The 21,336-nt window shown below is 48.2% G+C and overlaps 1 protein-coding gene across 1 annotated transcript; it reads right to left on the bottom strand.

Moving 5' to 3' along the window:
* Positions 1-8: 8 nt before the first annotated feature.
* LOC125539553 (putative xyloglucan endotransglucosylase/hydrolase protein 13) lies at positions 9-2,831 on the bottom strand. Its single transcript, XM_048703039.2, has 3 exons — positions 2,462-2,831; positions 2,072-2,280; positions 9-723 (listed from the first exon to the last, which is right to left on the bottom strand). The coding sequence occupies exons 1-3, from the start codon at positions 2,768-2,770 to the stop codon at positions 303-305; spliced, it is 939 nt and encodes a 312-aa protein (XP_048558996.1). The 5' UTR covers positions 2,771-2,831; the 3' UTR covers positions 9-302.
* Between the last annotated feature and the right edge of the window lie 18,505 nt (positions 2,832-21,336).

Raw genomic sequence — 21,336 nt, 5'->3', positions numbered from 1 at the left:
TCAAAATGTCGAGAAATGAGTTAATCTTATCTCAGCGTCTGTATATGCATGAATTACTCGGCTACAGGTTACAGCAGGAGCAGGTTTCTGCAGGAATCAAATGACTCCTTGCTACGATCCGCTAGAGAAACTCCTAGTTAGATCCTGTATTATATACGCTACGCCTACACGGCTACACGTCACATCTTGAGTGAGACGACCTAGCAGGCTACGCTAGAAGCACCAACACAAACACCGTACGTCTGTCTCGTCTAATAACACGACGACACGTGTTCGGTAGTATGGCCGACGGAGCCGAACAATCAGACGGCAGAGGCGAGCCGGTCCATGTCGCACTCGGCGGGGCGGCCCAGGTTCCAGGGGTCGTCGCAGTAGTCCATCACCATGTACGTGTCCCGCGCCCACGCCACCGCGCGCTCGCCGTCGGGCCCCAGCCGCCGGGCCATCCACGACGAGGCGTCGCCCGGGCAGCAGAAGGCCGACGGCGCTCCGTCCTGATCGCCGTTGCCGACCGCGGAGACGCAGGCGCTGGAGGCGTAGGTCCCGTAGGAGGCGACGAAGGGCGCGTGCGCCCAGTCGATCTTGACCCGTCCGCCGCGGGTGGCCCAGGTGTCGCCGTCCCAGATGGTGGCGTGCACCTTCATCGCCTGCCTGCTCAGGTACGGCACGCCGTTCGCGTCGTGGTTCCGGAACACGCGCACCGGCACGCCGTCCACAGAGAAGCTGGAAAACAGAGCATCGACGGAAACAAATTGTCAGACAGATGCAGGAGATCCGATGCATTAATTCGATCAGCGCAGTGGTGAGAAGATGCCTGGATGCATGGATGGGCCAACTGGCCTTGGGTGCTATTGAATTTGCCGAGATTTTGATTCAGATGCCGGGTAAAAAAATTCTGTTTTGGCAGAATCTAGCATTTGACTCCGCGTACCAGTACGATTATCGCATCATTAGCTGGTTTGTTTAGGGGCTAAGTTGACGTGCATGTTACCTGCGCAGGCACCTCATGTGCCTCCTCACGTTTTCCTCGATCGCTTCTTCGTTTGAAAGAGCAGCTGGCTGGGACAGGTGGTGTTCTCGTGCTTCCAAATATGCCGACGCGGCTAAATTAAGCCCTCTTCCCGAGAGGGTTTAGAATGATTTTGACCGTTGAGTCTCGAGATATCGTTTCACAGATGGCCGGAGTTTAGCTAGTATTGGAAGATCTGGTGGTAGCACCGCTTGTTGGTTGCGCCGTGTGCCAGACATAGTTACTCATGATGTACTAGCAAACTGTAATTCTGTTTCTGAGGAATAAAACCCACATTATCCCACAAAAAAAAAAGATGGCCGGAGTATCAAGTTGCTGTTCAAGTCTTTTCTACCTTCCTCGGCTCCAAACCGACAGTGAAAGGTTCTTATACAATGGTTGTTTAATTTGGACGAATTTTTTGAATCCTACTAGCTTTCCTAACTTCTGATCAAAACGAAACATACTAGTCGCCTTCCATTTTTGCATACTTTTATTTGAGAAAAATCATCGCTCTATCTTTTTTGAGAGGACAGAGGAGGAGGCTCGTTGTTTCAAAAAAAAATGAATTTGAGAGGACAGAGGAGGAGGTTCGCAAAGGAAAAAAAAGGAATGACCGTGTAATTTTTTGGGATATATTTTTTCTTTTTTTCTTTTTGAGAAGAAGGGATATTTTTTTCTGAGAACTGGAAAAAATATCTTGTGAGTAAACGGGCCTAGGACAAACCAGGGAGGAAGGCCCAAAAACTTGGTGCGCGCAAGCCCATACGTATATGATATTTTGGGCCGGCAAGTTCAGTTAAACGGTCATATTTTCATGCGTGAACACGCGTTGAAAGAGTCGTCTCCAAACACAAACATTTGTCCTCTCGTGTTTGGTCTTCATGTAAACTTATCGCCGGGTTCATGCCTGCTTAATTTTCAGCTACTAGCTAGCTTGGCCGAGACAACACAACGTTAGAAACGGCACATATTTGCAAGATCCGAATGACATATTTAAATATGCAAGAAATGAATGAATGATTAGATGCGTGCATGGGGGACACGTCGATGAGCACGTACATGATGTTCAGAGGGTTCCAGAGGATGGTGTAGTTGTGGAAGTCCTCTGTCGGGTCGAACCACAGGTAGGACCGCTGCTCCCTGCCCCCGACCCCCTGGGCGAACACGTTGGTCTGCATCAGGTACGGCTCCCCGCTGACGTTGCCCAGGAACTCGAAGTCGATCTCGTCGTGCCCGTCCCCCGCCGCCGTCGGGTCCTTGGATGTCAGCTGCATCATCAACATCATCGTGCATGCACAATCAAAACACAAGCCCAATATACGCCCGTACGTGTACGTACATCAAATTGGAAGGAAAGTATGTTGGTGCATGCATTCAACGCATGATCGGACGATATCTGGGAGAGAAGTATGCATGAAAAGTATTGGTGGTTAGGCGAGACGGGCTTACGTAGAAGGTGGTGACCGTGCCGGCGGAGTCGCCGGGCACGAGCTTCATCTCCATGGTGAACTCGCCGAAGAGGAAGGCGTCCCGGGACTGGAACCCGGCGCCGGAGACGTTGTTGAGGGTGAGCGTCACCAGCCGGCCGCCGTCGACGATCTCGACCCGCCGGTCGGGGTCCGGGTCCGTGCCCCACTTCACCACGAAGTTGTCGTAGAAGCCACCAGCGCTCGCGCCCGCGCCGACCGGACACGCCGCTAAACAGCAGGCCACGACGATCGCCGCCGCGGCCATTGCAACAAGCAGAGGACTCGACATGTTTTCTATACGTGTTCGAGTGCTTTGGCTATGTATGTTTGCACGAGATGGATGGAACTGTACCAGAGCATTGTGCCTGTTTTATAGTGTTCAGGCCGTCGAGTTGGGTACGCCACCCACGCATGTCGACTGACGAGTCACGCGTGGAAACGTAGCATACGTGCACAACTCTGGTTGGGTTGGCGCAACTGGCCGGCTCGAGCTCGACCTCGTCAAGCCCCGTGGAGTTCTTTTTTCCATTCGAGCCAATTAAGTCGTTACGTGGCCGTCTATAGAACTTACGTGCATGCGATGTAATGATTGTACTATTAATCGGTTAACTGGCGGATGCTTAATTACATGGGTCGCTGTTAAACCACACATGTAAGGATAGGGCAGGAGGACTTTGAGAAGTTTCTGACATCACGCCCAATGGCTAGCTGCCTAAGCTGTGCTTTTTAATTCTTGCAGAAGTTAGAATGTAATCTTTTACTCCATCAGTTCGTAAGTAAATATATGAGTCAATTCTGGAACATAGACAGAGTCTTGAACGCCTGATTATTATCTTTGGGCGAGTATTGGACGTCTAACTTTGACAGCTACTCCTTACCTAAATATAAGACGTTTTTTGTAATTCAACAAAAACTTCTTATATTTTGGTACAGAGGTAGTACTTTGTAGTGGTATATAATATGTTGGCGCCAAACTGTAATATGATCATGAAAACTGTTTCTTGACATATATGATGATACGTACTAATTTCACTAAAAACACATTAGCTAATACTTTTATATTTACCGTGCAAATTAGAGATGTATGGATGCACATATTCTAGAGAAAATCTTCAGCTATTGGCCACATATATGATTTTCGACGAGATTCTCCAAACCAACGACTGCTTTTCACCTCTGCGACTTGCTTCGATCTAGTTAGATCTTGCAATTGTACTTTTGTGGAGCTCTATGTGACTGACACATCAACTCCACTCGTCTACCACGTCACAAAAACGTAATAACTCGGAAAAAGGGGTGTAAGAATAAAGAGGCACATATGCTAAATGTGGAGTACGTCGCAATCCAGATGGGGCTACTACTTGTCATGGTTCACACGGAAGTATGCTCACGGCCGGTCACCGGCCGACCGGCCGGATTCTTCCTTCCTGCAGGTTGTCAAGTTGAATTCTAAAACCGGCCAGTCGGCCGTGACCTTATTAAACTCTTGCCCTGCTTCGAAAATTTTCTCTACGTGGCTGTCAGTTGTACTAGCATGGCATGGTGAGCACATATTAGTGTTCTTATTACTTACGTGCGCTCGATCTCACATCCACGTATATATATGTGGGGTTTTTGATATAGGCTGAAACCACGCCATCTTTGGTAGCATCCTGCAACGGTGGATCCAAGTGTGTTGTTAAAAGTTCATCAAGAATTGGAGTGTATGACAAACATTGAACGGAATACCCCAACGAGCGGCTGAGCGTGCGTGGTCTCATGGCACATACTGCATGATGTGGTAGACTCTCGTGCTATGGGGACTCCCTATAAATTAAACGAGAGTATGTATAATTTATACTCCCTCCGTTTTAAAATAGATGACTCAACTTTATACTAACTTTAGTATAAAGTTAGTACTAATAACAACTAGAATAAATTGTGGCTGAGACCACAAAAGTAATAACATGTTGGAGTGTAAGAGTGAAGCACACCATATGAGTTTTATTTTAGTAATAGTAAGATTCAAAAAAAAGCTTGTGTGCTATATCTTCCCAATCTTCTTCAAAACATTATTATTATTATTTTATGTAGTACTTGAGTAGGTTCTTTCCATGTTGATTGAGGGGTGATCATAACTTTATAAGGATCCACATTCACGAGAAAAACCACTGCATCAGCGAAAATCAGCATTAAAACAACATGAGGGCAAATGTTATTACGTCATGTTCTGTAGTTGGACGGTGCAAATTTCGGTGATTTTGTAGAATCCGGTGGCAAATCAACATCAGGCGGTTTGAAAATCAGAACTTCGTCCATACTCCGACCGACAACTTCATGCATAACATTAACATCAATGGAGTAACCGGCCGACTGGAACTGTACTGGATGCGTCAGGTACGCCGCGTGCATGTCGATCCTATTGATATTATTTTGACACGTCTTTTAAATAATATCTGGGCCGTCCTGTTCTCACTTTTCAGGTCGATCTATGATAAGTGGGCGTACGTTGCAATCGTAATGGGACTATTGCTTTTGCTTGGCGTGATTCACTCGGAAGTATATGTTCATGGTCACCGGATTCTTCCTCCCGGATGTCAAGTTGAGTTCTCAGACCGGCGGCCGGTCGGCTGCCAGCCAGACTGCCAGAGGCTCCTGACCTGCTTCGGTAGTTGCCTGCCATGTACTGTACGTGGCTGTACAGGGACGGCGAGGACATCCACGGACATGCATGTCCTGGTAATGCTGAAGCAACGGCTTTGGAGGCTGGCCAGGACTAAAATCCCACATAAACATGATAGGAAATGCAATCAAATTGGGAGGAATGGGAGCCTAACCCACAGATCAATTCACTCTAGCCGTGGTCAAACCTACTCCCTCCGTTCGGAATTACTTGTCGCAGAAATGGATGGATCTAGATGTATTTTAGTTCTAGATACATCTATTTCCGAGACAAATAATTCCGAACGGAGAGAGTAGTTAGGTATGCAAGTTCGATCTGACAGAATTGAACACTCTTCACCTTCTTCTGTTTTAACTCGTAATTTTATTCCACGAGAGCCTATGGATATTGTGTACAACGCTCACTGTTAACTACTCCACCCATCTCAAAATTCTTGTCTTAAATTTATCTAAATACGGATGTATCAAGTCACGTTTTAGTATTAGATACATCCGTATCAAGACAAATTTAAGACAAAATTTTTGGGACGGAGGGAGTAATAACTACAGTACCTCTTCTTAAATTTAAATTTCGGAGAGAGTTATCTGCACGCCGCTCTCAAGAGTCTAATCCTTCTACACCATTGGTAGAAGACTCATTCCTTACTTGTCACTGCATGAGGTGCCTTTCTGAATACTCAATGGAGAAATTGCATCAAGCAGACTTCAAATGTTCCTTCTGTATATACTCAATAGAATCCCAGTGTCCCACTAACAAAATATTAACGGACTTAATCAACCAAATAGAGGGTAGCAATTAAGACTTTTACTTGTGTTCTAGAGAGAACTGATGAGTATTAAACAGCTAAAATGCACAGATGGTTGAGGTGTCACGTATGGAAGCGCAACCTGTCGACTGAAACCACTGGTCCTGGTGCAACTGCTGTCGACTTCTCTGCAGTTCCTTAATTCATACTCCAGTTACGTATTTGTACCTGGCCCTGTGTAGCCCCTTGTGTGTGTTACTTGTCCACGTTCGGTGTCGGATTGGCAGACAGATATGTATTGCCCGCACAGGACGTTGCGGTTAAATCTTACACACGTAAGGATAAGTGTCAGGGGAAGTTTCTGAGACCCAGCATCCATGGCCGGCTGATGCAGCTATAGATAACCAGCCGTGTTGTAATACTTAGCCGGTACGTAATAGATTTGCGCTGGATTGCGCGCGTCGTGCACGTCGCGTGCGTGTCCATCTTATCTCCGTGTCTTGGTCTTGGCAGGTCCCGCTTAGTCACTCTCAGGTCCATGTCTGCTAATTGGACGCACGTGACTGTCGCGATCAGAAGTTCCAGTTTTTTTTTTGAATGTTGTTGTTAAAAAATAAAAAAATTCAATGTTGATCAGAAGTTCCAGTTATGAGCCATACCAGAGTACGTAATTTCCTTGGAGTCTAACATGGAAGTATGTATATATCATCAGGTATACATATGCTAGCTCCTGGTTGGTCGTGTTTGCTAACAGAGGCCTCGACATGTTTTCTATACGTTTTGAGTGTTTGGCCTTGTATGTTGGCATGAGTTGAAACTGTACGGGCAATTGTGCCTGCTTTATACTAGTGTTCAGGCCTGCTTTATACTCCTTCCGTACCAATTGAACCGTAGAAACGTCTAAAATTTTGGTATAGAGATAATACTGGTGTCGGCCCGTGCATGTCGACTGACGAACGCATGGTATAGCATACGTGCACAGCTCTGGTTGGGTTGGCGCATAACAACGCGCAACTGGCCGGCTCGAGCTCGATCTCGTCAAGCCCCGTGGAGTTCCTTTTCCCTTTAAGCCCATTTAGTCGCTAAGTGGCCATTCATAGAACTTAGGGTATCTTCAACCGCAATCCGTAAAAAATCTCCCACAAGGCTCCGGGAAAGAGGATTTGGCATGCTAAAGGACTGCGACAAGGGGACCCGGTCTCCCCGCTGCTTTTTGTCATTGCCATGGAGGCTCTCACGGCCATGGTCTCCAAGGCCATGACAGACGGAGTTCTGAGCTCTTACACCGGAATCTCGGCGACCCAACGACTATATATCTACGCGATGACATGGCTCTATTCGTCAAACCGACAAATCAGGATCTTTTGTTTGTCAGATTCGCGCTGCAGCTATTTGGAGAAGCTTCGGGACTAAGGGTCAATTACAGAAAATCATCGGCGATCCTGATCTCCGAGGACCAGGACGACAAAGAGAGAGTTCAGAATTTGCTGCAATGCCCCATCGGAGAATTCCCGTGCAAATATCTCGGGTTGCAGCTGGCCATAAAGCACCTCACTAAGGCACATTGGCAACCTCTTTTGGACCAAGTTCGGCATTGCCTCCCGGCTTGGCAAAAAGGTCTATTGCAGAGATCAAGCCGGCTTGTGCTTGTGAAATTGGTGCTAGCAGCGTGACCTGTACACCAATTGCTCGTGATGAAGGCCCATGGCTGGGTTCTTGAGGATATTGATGGTTGGATGCGTGCGTTTTTTTGGGCTGGGAAAGATCAAATGAACGGAGGTCAATGTCTAGTGGCATGGAGAGCGATTTGCAAGCCGACTTGCTTCGGAGGCCTGGGAGTGAAAAATCTAAGTCTGCAAGCACTAGCACTTAGGGTGCGATGGGAGTGGATGCGGCACACAGACCCGCAAAGGCCATGCATGGCACGGGCTAGGGCTTATGGTGGATGACGACGCCAGGCAAGTATTCGACAGCTTGGTGCAGATCACAGTGGGCAAATGAGACAAGGTTCTGTTTTGGAGGGATAGGTGGATCCATGGATTTTCTGTCAGGGACATTGCGCCAATGCTGGTGGCTGGAGTGGAAAAAAGGATCAGAAACTCCCGCACGGTGGCCCAGGCCTTAACTGGTGAAAGGTGGGCACTCGACGTTCAACCACAGACATCCTTCGGAGCGCTGCTACAAACAGATCATTTGAGGCATGCGATCGCGACAGTGCCTAGAGACGCGCAAATGGAGGACTCATTCTTTTGGTTGCATGATCCATCGGGTTTATACACGGCAAGATCCACCTATATGAGGCTCAACCAAGGAGCGATCGGATCGTCTACAGCTGTGGCGATATGGCGTAGTTGGGCGCCGTTGAAGTGCAAGATCTTTGTCTGGCTCGCTGTCGGTGTCAAAACCGGCGGATCTCGGGTAGGGGGTCCCGAACTGTGCGTCTAGGCCGGATGGTAACAGGAGGCAAGGGACACGAAGTTTTACCCAAGTTCGGGCCCTCTCGATGGAGGTAAAACCCTACGTCCTGCTTGATTAATATTGATGATATGGGTAGTACAAGAGTAGATCTACCACGAGATCGAAGAGGCTAAACCCTAGAAGCTAGCCTATGGTATGATTGTTGATGTGTACGTTGTCCTACAGACTAAAACCCTCCGGTTTATATAGACACCGGAGAGGGTTAGGGTTACACAAAGTCGGTTACAATGGTAGGAGATCTGCATATCCGTATCGCCAAGCTTGCCTTCCACACCAAGAAAAGTCCCTTCCGGACATGGGACGGAGTCTTCAATCTTGTATCTTCATAATCCAACAGTCCGGCCAAAGGATATAGTCCGGCTGTCCGGACACCCCCTAATCCAGGACTCCCTCAGTAGCCCCCGAACCAGGCTTCAATGACGATGAGTCCGGCGCGCAGATTGTCTTCGGCATTGCAAGGCGGGTTCTCCTCCAAATTCCGTGTACCTGTTGAATAAAGTCCGGTTTCTTGTAGATGTTTACGCTCCTTGGCTTCTACGCTCAATAATGGCCGCTTCCCACGTGTCAAACGAATATGAAAAGTCTGAGTGTTTTTACATTCACACCCCTAGCCGCGTAAATGAGATGCCCTATTTAAGGGGACGAGGATTTAGATCCAATCCACACCTTCTCCCCTCTGCGAGTGTTCATCAAAGCGCATCCGACAAAGGTCCATTCCACCATGGCCAGCCATCGCAACTCCTCCCCTCGCCCTTCCATCCCTAAGCCTGGATATTGGGAGAGATGTTCCATCCCGCATAGCGAGCTAGTGACGCTCCAGACCAAGGGATTTCTCCCCCCGGCCTATATGGTCCCGGTTCGAGCCGGTCTTGCCGTCTACAACGGCGGAGAGCAATCAGAGAATGCACCTAATCCCTCCAAAGGAGAGCGGGTGTGCCTCGTCCCTTACTTAATAAGGGGGCTTGGATTTCCAATCCATCCATTTCTCCGAGGGCTGCTGGAGTTCTACGGCCTCCAGCTACATAATCTCACGCCTGCCTCAGTATTGCATATCGCGGGCTTCGTAGCCCTCTGCGAGCTGTTCTTGGGTGTTGAAGCTCATTTCGGACTGTGGAAGGAGCTATTTTGCCTCGTGCCCCGTTCCAAGAAGGTCAATGTATCAAGTGGGCAGAGCCGAAGTGTGGTGCATCGCCGGGACCGGATATCTGTCCGGAACCCCAAAGAAGGCGTTCGAAGAATGGCCCTCGGAATGGTTTTATATAGAAGACGTCCCGCTGCCGGATCCTGTCCGGATCGGCCTCCCTGAATTCAACAGTGCTCCCTTAAAGAAGCGCCTAAGCTGGCGCCCACGGAGCCCTCAGAGGGGAGGTGACAGGGACATCATTTACCTGATGGGCCGAATAAGATTGTTAGCCCATTCCGGACTAACCATGATCGGGGTTATGGCCGAATGCATTATGCGGGGGTGCAACCGCTTCAGTATAGAAGCCACCCCATGTGGGACTTCAACGGGGAGGACGACGCCACCCGCTACGGCCGTAAGGGGCCGGATTCAGCTGCCGCTCTACTAAAGATCTTGTCCACTTTGTATAAGGGAGAAGATAAGGAATTTCTCCGCGTCAACCCTCAGGGTGGATTCTCCATGCACAATCCCCCAAGCTGGGTAAGCGGCCGTATTTACTTGTCCATCCATTTTGTATTCCCATTGTTAAATATTCAGTCTGATGACTTCAACACAGGAACTGCGCCGGGTTGTTAAGGAAATAAGCAGCCCTCCTCCACAACCCGAGGACCCAGGACGGTCCCTCGACCCGGACTCTCAAGAGGATCCGGACATATCTGTGGAGCTGATTGATAGAGTGTTCCATCAATTGAGCAAGGACAACGCCTTGGTGGCCATTACGGCCGATTACCCAGGGCTAATCCTGACCCCCCAGGTACCTGAGATCGAAGTCCCGGTACCCCGAATAGGTGTCCGCCCACTCGTGTTAAGTGGTACTTCCGAGGCTACTGTTATTGAATACTCTTGAAAGTAGTGTCGTAGCTTTCGGGATGCCATGAATACCGCGTACGCAATCTTTTGATAATGCGGGTACCGTGATTTGCAGGGAGTGAGGACAGTGGACACGTAATAGACCGGCTTTTGAAGGGGGAATTTGTGTCCGTCCGCTTCTCGTTCGACGACGAGCACTGCGCTTACAACCTGATGTGTTGCTGCAATGTATAATAGCATTGGTTCGCCAATGTTTGGTGCGGCCAGGACTGGGTTTGTTGCCAGTATGGCTTTTATTTCGTTGAGTCCGACCGTGGCTGCATCCGTCCATTTGAAGTGTTCGGTGCGCTGAAGGAGGCGGTAAAGGGGTAGGGCCTTTTCTCCCAAGCGGGAGATAAAGCGGCTTAGAGCCGCCACGCATCCGGTTAACTTTTGTATTTGTTTGAGGTCCTTTGGGATATCCAGTTGCGACAGAGCTCGGATATTGGCTGGATTTGCTTCAATTCCTCTACCGGATACTATGAAGCCCAAGAGCTTTCCGGCTGGAACGCCGAAAACGCATTTTTCCGGGTTGAGCTTGATGTCGTATGTTCGGAGGTTATCAAATGTGAGCCTCAAGTCGTCTACTAGAGATTCAACATGTCTTGTTTTGACGACCACATCATCTACATATGCCTCCACTGTTTTGCCGATCTGGCTTGCCAAACATGTCTGAATCATGCGTTGATATGTTGCGCCGGCGTTTTTGAGCCCGAAGGGCATTGTGTTGAAGCAGAATGCCCGTATGGTGTGATAAATGCCGTTGCGGCTTGGTCTGGTTCTGCCATCTTGATTTGATGGTAGCCAGAATATGCGTCGAGGAAACACAATGAATCGTGTCCTGCGGTAGCATCGATAATTTGATCGATGCAGGGGAGGGGGAAGGGATCCTTTGGGCAAGCCTTGTTAAGGTCTTTAAAATCAACACACAGGCGCCAGGATTTGTCCTTCTTTGGTACCATCACCAGGTTTGCTAGCCAGTCCGGATGTTTTATATCTCTGATGAATCCGGCCTCCAATAGCTTTGCTAGCTCCTCTCTCATGGCCTGTCTCTTAGGTTCGGAAAAACACCGAAGAGCCTGTTTGACAGGTTTGAATCCTGCTTGGATATTTAAGATATGCTCGGCCAGCCTGCGTGGGATTGCTGGCATGTCTGAAGGGTGCCAGGCGAAAATGTCCCAGTTCTCTCGTAGGAACTCTCGCAATGCGGCGTCGACATCAGGGTTTAACTGTGCCCCGATGGAAGCTGTTTTATTGGGGTCCGTTGGATGGACTTGGAATTTGACTATTTCATCTGCCGGTTTAAAGGAGGTGGACTTGGATCTTTTGTCGAGTACCACATCGTCCCTATTCACCGTAGAGCGTAGCGTAGTTAGCTCCTCAGCCGCTAGGGCTTCGGATAGTGCCTCGAGGGCCAGTGCGGCTGTCTTGTTTTCGGCGCGGAGTGCTATGTCCGGATCACTAGCGAGAGTGATGATCCCGTTAGGCCCGGGCATCTTGAGCTTCATGTACCCGTAATGGGGTATTGCTTGGAAGATTGTAAACGCTTCCCGCCCTAGCAGAGCGTGATAACCGCTGCTGAATGGAGCCACCTGGAACGTGACCTCTTCGGACCTGTAATTATCCGGCATGCTGAACACCACATCTAGTGTGATTTTTCCTCTACAGCGCGCTTCCCGACTGGGGATTATTCCTCTAAAGGTTGTGCTGCTTCGCTCAATGCGGTTCCAGTCTATTTCCATTTTTCAAGGGTCTCCTCATAAATGAGGTTCAATCCGCTGCCGCCGTCCATGAGTACCTTGGTAAGACGAAAGCCGTCCACTATTGGACTGAGGACCAATGCGGCTGGTGCTCGGGCTGTTCGGGATTTAGGTTCATCACTGGCATTAAAGGTAATAGCCGTGTCACTCCATGGGTTTATTGTTGCTACTTGGTAGACTTCGGCAAGGCTCCGGAGTGTCCTTTTTCGCATATTATTTGATGCGGAAGTCTCGAAGACTGTTAATACCGTATTGGTGTCTCTGGGGTGGCTTTCTGTGGCCTCCGGAATTAGGATTTTTTCGCCAATTTTGGCCACTTGCCGGAGTATCCAACATGCTCTGAGGCTGTGAGTTGGTGTGGCGTCCTCTGTACTGTGAATTTTACATGGTCCATTAAGCCATCCTTCCAGTACGGTTCCATGCTTTGTAGAGGGTTTTTGCTTTTTAATGCTTGACCTGGGTGACTGGTGATGATGCACCCTTTTATTTCGGACTGGGTTTGTATTCAGGGCCGGATTGTCCCAAAATTTTGTTTCGGTTTTCCAGGCGCTTTCCATCGCACAGTACTTTCGTACAATGGACGCCAAGTCAGCGAAGCGTGTAATATCACGGCGACTTATGGCGTTGAGTATTCCCTTGTCCGTGCAATTATTGCAGAAGATTGAGATTGCGTCTTCCTCGCGGCAGTCCCTTAGCCTGTTCTTAACCAGGAGGAATCTGGCCCAGTAATGATGTACTGTTTCATCGGGTTCTTGCCTGATTTTGGATAGATCGCTTATGTTGGGGTGGGTGGGTGGAATTAAATCCGAAGCCTCGCCCCATCTAAGGCTCAGAGGCCGAGGAATTTCCGAACTCGAAAATTTGGATTCCTGGATGTTGTCCAATGAATCCAGCTCGTCGCCTGACTCTAAATTCAGGTCTTGAGTGATATCCTCCCCTCCGCGGGTATCCGGCTTGGAGGGATCGGGAATCCGGATGTAGCGAGTCCTTAAGATAGATGAAGGGTCGCCGCACTGTCCCTCTACCACGGCAACGTGATGGGTGACTTGGGGAGAGTTAATCTCTCTCAGATCGGGTTTAGGCCCAATCTGGTCGTAATCTGTGGTGACTCCCAGGGCGGCGAAGCGATCCAAGAGCTCGTTTATGGAGGAGAGCTCCATTGGATCTAACTGCTCGGCGAGTTCCGAGCTGACATGAAGATTGTTTTTGATGGCTCGAGAGGTCATCGTCGGCGCAGAAGCCGAACGGGCGGTCATAAGAAAACCACCTAGCCGGAGGGTTTGGCCGACGGCCAAAGCTCCCTTAGCAACGGTGGCGTCTTTAAAGACAGGGCGAGGCATCCTTCCTGATGGCGACGACACAGAGGAACTCTCAATGAAAGCACCAATGTCGGTGTCAAAACCGGCGGATCTCGGGTAGGGGGTCCCGAACTGTGCGTCTAGGACGGATGGTAACAGGAGGCAAGGGACACAAAGTTTTACCCAGGTTCGGGCCCTCTCGATGGAGGTAAAACCCTACGTCCTGCTTGATTAATATTGATGATATGGGTAGTACAAGAGTAGATCTACCACGAGATCGAAGAGGCTAAACCCTAGAAGCTAGCCTATGGTATGATTCTTGATGTGTACGTTGTCCTACGAACTAAAACCCTCCGGTTTATATAGACACCGGAGAGGGTTAGGGTTACACAAAGTCGGTTACAATGGTAGGAGTTTTGCATATCCGTATCGCCAAGCTTGCCTTCCACGCCAAGGAAAGTCCCTTCCGGACACGGGACGGAGTCTTCAATCTTGTATCTTCATAATCCAACAGTCCGGCCAAAGGATATAGTCCGGCTGTCCGGACACCCCCTAATCCAGGACTCCCTCACTCGCGGTGCAGCACCGCTTATGAACATTTGACAGATGGGCACGACATGGTCTGCAGGACAACCCCTCGCCTTGTTACACTTGTCTGCAGGACGAGGACACGGTTGAGCATATCGTGGTGCAATGTGTCTACGCAAGACAGGTGTGGCACACATGTTTCGACTCCCTGCAAATCAACATTCTACCCCCCAACAACACGGACACTTTTGCCGAATGGTGGTTAAGGGAACGAGCTGGCTTTCAAGGGAAGCAAAAGAGAGGCTTTGACTCGCTCGTCATTGCTGCGGCTTGGTTGTTGTGGAAGCAGAGGAACGCTAAGGTGTTCAACCGACCGGAACAAGTCAAGGACTACAATGAGTTAGCTAGAGCCATCCTTGACGAAATCCGAGACTGGCATAGTGCAGGTGGAGTGGGTGCCTTAGATCATTTTGTGAGAGGTCCCGTTTGATCTTCCTGTAGGTGTGTGTGGGTGCTCGGGTGATCGATGTTCGCATTGATCGCACGAATCTTGTAAATTTTTTCTCCCTTCTATAAAAATATGGTACGCTATTGGCATACTCTCGAAAAAAAATCTCCCACATTTGTCTGCGGACTGAGGAGATCAATTCGTGGACATGGATGCTGGAGATCGACATTGAACCGTAGTCGTATACATTTTCACAACAACTCGAACCAACCAGACGAAATTCGTTCAAACAAGTTCGGAATTCATATAAACAAGACCAGATTTCATATAAACATACCGTATTTTATATAAATATGACGGATTTCGTTACGAATACATCAATGCGGCCCTAGGTGGGCTCTAGAGTATAATTAATACCTAATCTAAATAATCGATGGTGTCCAGTCCCCGTCTCCGACCATCAGCCCTGAGAACTGAAGCTTCACCATCTCCAGTTCCACCTCGGTGCTCTCCAGCTCTGCCTCCTTGACCACCGCATTCGGAGCCCCGGGAACTGAAGCTGTTCGCCTTGACGTCACCGCCAAGTGACTAATCGGTCGAAGATGCTCATCCCAGCAAGCTTACCGTTGACGGGGGGGGGGGGGGAGGAGCGGTGGCCTTCCTAGAACCCGAGCGGCGCGACCTACCGTGCACTACTCTTCCTCGCATCCGGCGGCGCCCGCAGACCTGCCATCTTCTTTGTCGTCTTGTCACCGGGGCGCAGCCTCGACGATGTCCACCTCCTCGGTGTCGCCGAACAACGCCACGCCAGCGTCGTCACCGCGCTCGTTGTTCGCGACCGCCACCCGCTGTCGGTACCGCCAATCGGCGAGGCGGATCTCACGGGTGAAGAGGTAGGACTCGAGCTGCGCCTCTTGCTTCGCCAAGTTCGCATCCGGCGCAACCGCCATGCTGGTGGCGAACTGCTCCTCCTCCTGCAGATGCTCCTAGAGGAGGTTGTGGTTGTAGTTGGCGTCGGCCAGTGCCTCCCAGAGCTGCTCCTCCCACACCATGTCCATATAATGGGCACAGGCCTCGCCAATGGTCATGGTGCAACATGAAAGCACAAGTGCTCCCTGGGTGGTTTTGGTAATTAATGTCAACATATCTCTTGTTGGACTAACACTTTTACCTAGTATGCTTCAGAATAGTTCAACAATGGAGTGGCATGGACTAGAGGATGTGGAACCCCTTCAAGATGCTAAGGACAAAGGATTGGCTCAAGCTTCAAGATCAAGACTCTACATTTTCTATTTTAGTGATCCAAGATCACATTGAGTCTGTAGGAAAAGCCAATACTATCAAGAGGGGATGAGGTGTTGCTTAATGGCTTGCTTGCTCAAAGTGCTTAGTGATATGCTCCAAAACCCTCAACTACCTTCCCACATCCACATATGACCTAAACCAAAAGTCAAACTCGGCCCCACCGATTCTATCTATCCGGCGCCACCAAGTTTCAGATGTCATAGCCACTGCCACAAACCCTAGCAAATCGGTTTCACCGATAGGGATCTCGGTCTCACCGAGATGGGATTGTAATCTCTCTGTGTATGTCCATTACCAAAATCGGTCTCACCGAGTTTGAGCAATCGGTACTACCGAGATTACAATGCAAACCCTCTGGTTAGCTTATTACCAAAATCGGTCCCACCGAGTTTGTGTAATCGGTCTCACCGAGTTTGCCTGACCAACTCTTTGGTTAGCTTATTACCAAAATCGGTCCCACCGAGTTTGTGTAATCGGTCACACCGAGATTACGTTATGCCCTAACCCTAACCATATCGGTCCTACCGAGTTGCATCTCAGTCCCACCGAAAATCCTAACGGTCACTAACACTAAAAGAAATATGTCAACTTGTGACCACCACTATTGGTCACTGAAAGGTCATGGTTTTTCATTTGCGACCTTTTTGTGACCAAAAACAGAAGGTCAAAAGCTGGCGGTCATAAACTGACTATAGCGACCTTTCTTCTGGAATGGTCGAAGACGTTTATGACCAAAATACGTCTACTGTGGCGTTTTGGTCACTAGCAACCTCCCCAGGCCACGTAGGCATCCACCGTGGTAAGCTGATGTGGCACAAGATTCAGCCTGGTCCGATTCGGCGTTTTACATGGGCCGAGCCCATTAATTCAGCCTTTTAGGATTTTTTTCTTGATGTTTTTGGGCCTTTTCTATAATGGGCTTTTACCTTCCACATAGTTTGTTTCCTTTTTGTTTCTATTTTCTATTTGAGTCGAGGCCTGCTTATAATACTTCTGAATAGCTTTTCAGCCCAGGTTATTTTGGGCCATGGCATCTTAATAGTACGAGTATATTTGGGCCGTGGCCACTACCAGGTCTAGTAAGAACATTTTTCTGGAGAATTTAATGTTCAAGTAAAATGTACACAAGACATTACATGGAAATAACACATACAATAGCAGATAAATTTTCGTTTCACTCCTACTACAGCTCACTACAACATACACAGTACATGACACTTCATCCTTCAAGTTTTTGCCAGGCACTAGACGAGTACATCTCACTTCAAATAAACAGTATTGTTCTCGGAAGCAAAATACACCACCACACGCCATGGTGCACCATCTTACTCGATCTGGCCTCAAGGAACTAGCAGCGCTGCTTGCTCCTTTGGCCCAAAGCTCCTTGCTGTAGAGGATGGCTGAAACTCGGATGCGGAGCTCCCTGCACATGACATATTGTGTCAATGCTTGCAGCAACAGAAAGAACTCACATACCATAGAACTTGCACAGTAATGTATCAACCACCAAACAGTATGAAGCAAAAACAAACAAGAGGGGGAGGAGTTTATACTTGATCTTCTTGAGCCTCTCCTTAAGCAAAAGCATCATCCAAGGTAATCGTCTAAACAAGAACACTGCTTAAGATTCTGGAAATGGACCAACACAGTAGTAGTGAAGCTATGCGGGGATCTTTGTGAAGCAATTTATTGCTTCTTGGAGACACCAACAATCTTTCCTCTCCCGCCCCAGTAGTGATGCAGACCACGATGGTTCCTGGGAAAGAGAGCAAGGTTTCAAGCATAAGTGATCGCTCATACATCTATGCACTAAGGAAAAATGCTACTGTTGCAACAATGAAGTTTTAAGGAATCAGCCATCAGGCATCAGCATACATCTATTGGAAACAGAGCATTGATATACAGATCAGCTGGGTCACATACAAGGTACACTAGAAAGGTATAAATGAATACATTGACAATCATCAATACCAGATTGCAAGACATAACAATTATGTACCTAAGAAAGTCGACAATGGCATATGGCAGGATATGAAATCGAATACAAGTAATAGACAAACTAGTTCCAACAGATTGACTGAATTGAACTGGTATATAACCAAGTTAGAGCTGGCAGAAGTTGCAGGTAAATACACATCCATAGAGCTAACAGTAGCAAAAGATGACTTCGGTCTTTGCTTGACTAATGAATCAGTACCCAAGACACATACTACGAGTAAATTGTTGTTATGGGTGAGACAAGAGAGCAGGTGGTACTCTGTGGTGCTGCTAGGAAGGGAATTATGGCCACTTAGAATAAATTAACAGTGAGTAGTCGATGGAGTGTCACCAGCAGCAAGATAGCACTACTCTTCTAGTACTCCAGCAAGAAGAATAAAGTATATAATACACAGGCAAGGCATTTAGCTGGAGGTACATAACCAGGATTAGAAAAACAGAGCATAAATGGGCAGTTTGGCATTTGCTATGTTGTACAGCATTGGGCTGCTGAATTTAGTTACTTATGCAGAATCTTCCCTGATTCGAGTAAACTTATTGTTATGGCTCTAAAGAGGTTAGCACAGCCAACTCCATCTGGTTGGGCTGATGGCTTGGCAGCGGAGCTGCTTGCATGTTCTTCTGGAAGCTCTTGCCCTTGAGGTCCACTCGCGGACGGCGGGGTCGATCACGTCCTTGTACACCTTGTCCTGCCCTTGCACATACACCTCCTGCACCCACCCACACACACATTCATTCATTCAGCAGCATCACCAAGTGTATGCATGCGTATGGAGCAGAGCAGAGGAGAGGATTCATGGAGGAGTACCTGCCATCCGAATGGGTAGACGAAGGAGTAGTCGGCCTTCTTGTCGATGACCGGCATGAACTTGCCATCCGCCGCCGTGACTGCGCAGTACCTTTGTTGGGGCTAGCCGGCGCCATGGCCCTGACGGTGGCGGAGAGCAGCCTCCGCGCCGGCGTCTTGGCGGTCGGGGAAGGGAGGCCGAGGCCATGGTCGTGGAGGGAACTCGTCGCCGGCGAGCACGATGGAGTGCAGGCACTTGGCCCTGTCCTCCTCATCCAGCGGGTCCGGCAGGGACGCGCCCCCGAGGGCATATAGGTCGGCGAAGACGCAGGCCCCAGCGGCGCCGGCCTCGGCAGCGACCTTGCGGAGCGAGCCACCGGCGCGGGAGGAGTTGAGGCGGCAGAGGTCGAGCCCGGAGACGATCCCCGACGGCGCCACCTCGAGGGCCTGCCGGTGCGCGCGCACGGAGGGTCGCGCCGGTGCGCCTCGCCCGCCCGCCGCCTCGTCTACGTGCAGCGGCGGTTGGATCTGGATGGGGATGGCCGTGTGGCTATGGTGTAGCGAGCAGAGGTGGCGACGGCGATGGGGAGAAGGGAGCATGAGCGGCAGCGGCGAAGGGGATAATGGTACAGCGCCATGGCGGGCCGACGAGGAAGGGGCGGAGGCGGCGGCGAGGTTCTTGGCCGGAGAAGGGGAGGAGGGGAAAGGTGGGAGGAAATCTGTGGGCTGGTTGCGGCGGGCGGGCGGTGGTTTTGCACTAGAGGTAGATAGCACTAGAGGAGATGGGGACGAGGTGGGAGGGAAGCAGAGAGGAGGGGGAGAGGCCGCCGGCGGCAAGGTTTGGGAGGGAGGCGAGGGGGGATGGGATCGGGGTGGGTGGCGGCGGCGTTGTGGGAGACGAGGGGAGCGAGATCTGGATCGAGCGAGGAGAGGGGGGCTACTAGGGTTTGGGTTGGGTTGGGTTGAGAGGGGACCTGAGAGACGTTGGATCCGTCGGATGTGGACGGTCCAGATCGGCTAAGGGGGGTGATCCGCGTGAAGAGCTCTGATTGGTTCAGAAAAATTATGATTTAGAATAGTTTCTATGTACTAAAACTAGGAGGGTTTTGTGAAGCAACCATCAAAAATATTTTGCAAAATGGCACAACTAAAATTTTCTATCAATTTAGAGCATATTTTATGGATGATAGCCAGTTTGCATGCAATTTTTTTTATCTTTGTAGCTATTTTTAATCATTATTCGAGTGCCCAAAATGAGTTTTTTTGTGAAGGGCATACCAAATAATTGTTAAAAAATTGTACCAAATCATTTTTCTAAAATACTAGGACATATTTAAACCACAATTTACCAAATTGTTGGGTGTCAGAAGTTTTGATCCACCTCTGGTGAAAAAGACAAATTTCCGCCGATTCAACTGGAAGCGGTTCAAATTTGAACTACAGCTCCCTCATAGTTTGCACTTTATTTTTTCAAAAAATTATTTCTAGGTACATGAGTATCTATTTAATTAGAGAAACACAAAAAGTTTTCCAAGATTCAACAACTAGCTAGGAACAGTCATGCCCGCCGTTTTGACCGCATTTTGAAACAGGCATAAAAATTAAAAAAAATCAAAAAATTGGAAAACCTTCGCATTGAGTCATTATATGTGATCAAGTTATCAGGAAAAATAATAAACTTGTAATACGACAATTATTTTAAAAAAGTGTTCTCAGAAATGAGCTATCTTGTGTGAAGATTCATGACTTTCAACCCGAATGCTCAATCTTATGGCCACATTCATGGCATAGTTTGTTTAAATGATCTAATATTGTTCACAAGGGTGCATATTGGAATGGCAAACAATGTTGACTAATGAAGTTTTCTTATTCTTTGCACGGAAAATTCATTTTCCATTTTCCGAGTGCCTGAAATGAGTTTTTTTGAAGGGCCTACCAAATAATTGTTGCAAAATTGTACAAAAACAATTTTCTAAAATAATAGGACATATTTAAACCACAATTTACCAAATTGTTGGGTGTGAGAAGTTTTGGTCCACCTCTGGTGAAAAAGACAAATTTCCACCGATTCAGCTGGAAGTGGGTCAAATTTTAACTGTAGCTGCCTCATAGTTTGCTCTTTATTTTTTCCAAAAATCATTTCTAGGTACATAAGTATCTATTTAATCAGAGAAACATCAAAAATTTTCCAAGATTCAACCACTAGCTAGGAACGGTCAAGCCCGCCATTTTGACCGCATTTTGAAACGGGCATAAAAAATTCAAAAAAATCAAAAAATTGGAAAACCTTCGCATTGTGTCATTATATGTGGCCAAGTTCCCAGGAAAAATAATAAACTTGTAATACGGCAATTATTTTAAAAAAATATTCTCAGAAACGAGCTATCAAGCGTGAAGATTCATGGCTTTCAAGCCAAATGATCAATCTTATGGCCACATTCATGGCATAGTTTGTTCAAATGATCTCATATTGTGCACAATGGTGCATCTTGGAATTTCAAACAATGTTGCCTAAGGGAGTTTTCATTTTCTTTGCACGGAAAGTTCATTTTCCATTTTTCAAGTGCCCGAAAAGAGGTTTTTTGTGAAGGACCTACCATATATTTGTTGCAAAATTGTACCAAATCAATTTTCTAAAATACTAGGACATATTTAATGCAAAATTGACCAAATGGTTGGGTGTAAAAAAATTTGATCCACCTCTCGTGAAAAAGACAAATTTCCACCGATTCAGTTGGAAGCGGGTCAAATTTGAACTGTAGCTACCTCGTAGTTTGCTCTTTATTTTTTCCAAAAATCATTTCTAGGTACATA

The sequence above is a fragment of the Triticum urartu genome, chromosome 2A (assembly GCF_056163025.1).
Source record: "Triticum urartu cultivar PI428250 chromosome 2A, HENAU_Tu73, whole genome shotgun sequence".
Taxonomy (NCBI): Eukaryota; Viridiplantae; Streptophyta; class Magnoliopsida; order Poales; family Poaceae; genus Triticum; species Triticum urartu.
The sequence above is the reverse complement of the archived record's forward strand: the minus strand, read 5'-3'. Positions and strand labels throughout refer to the sequence as shown.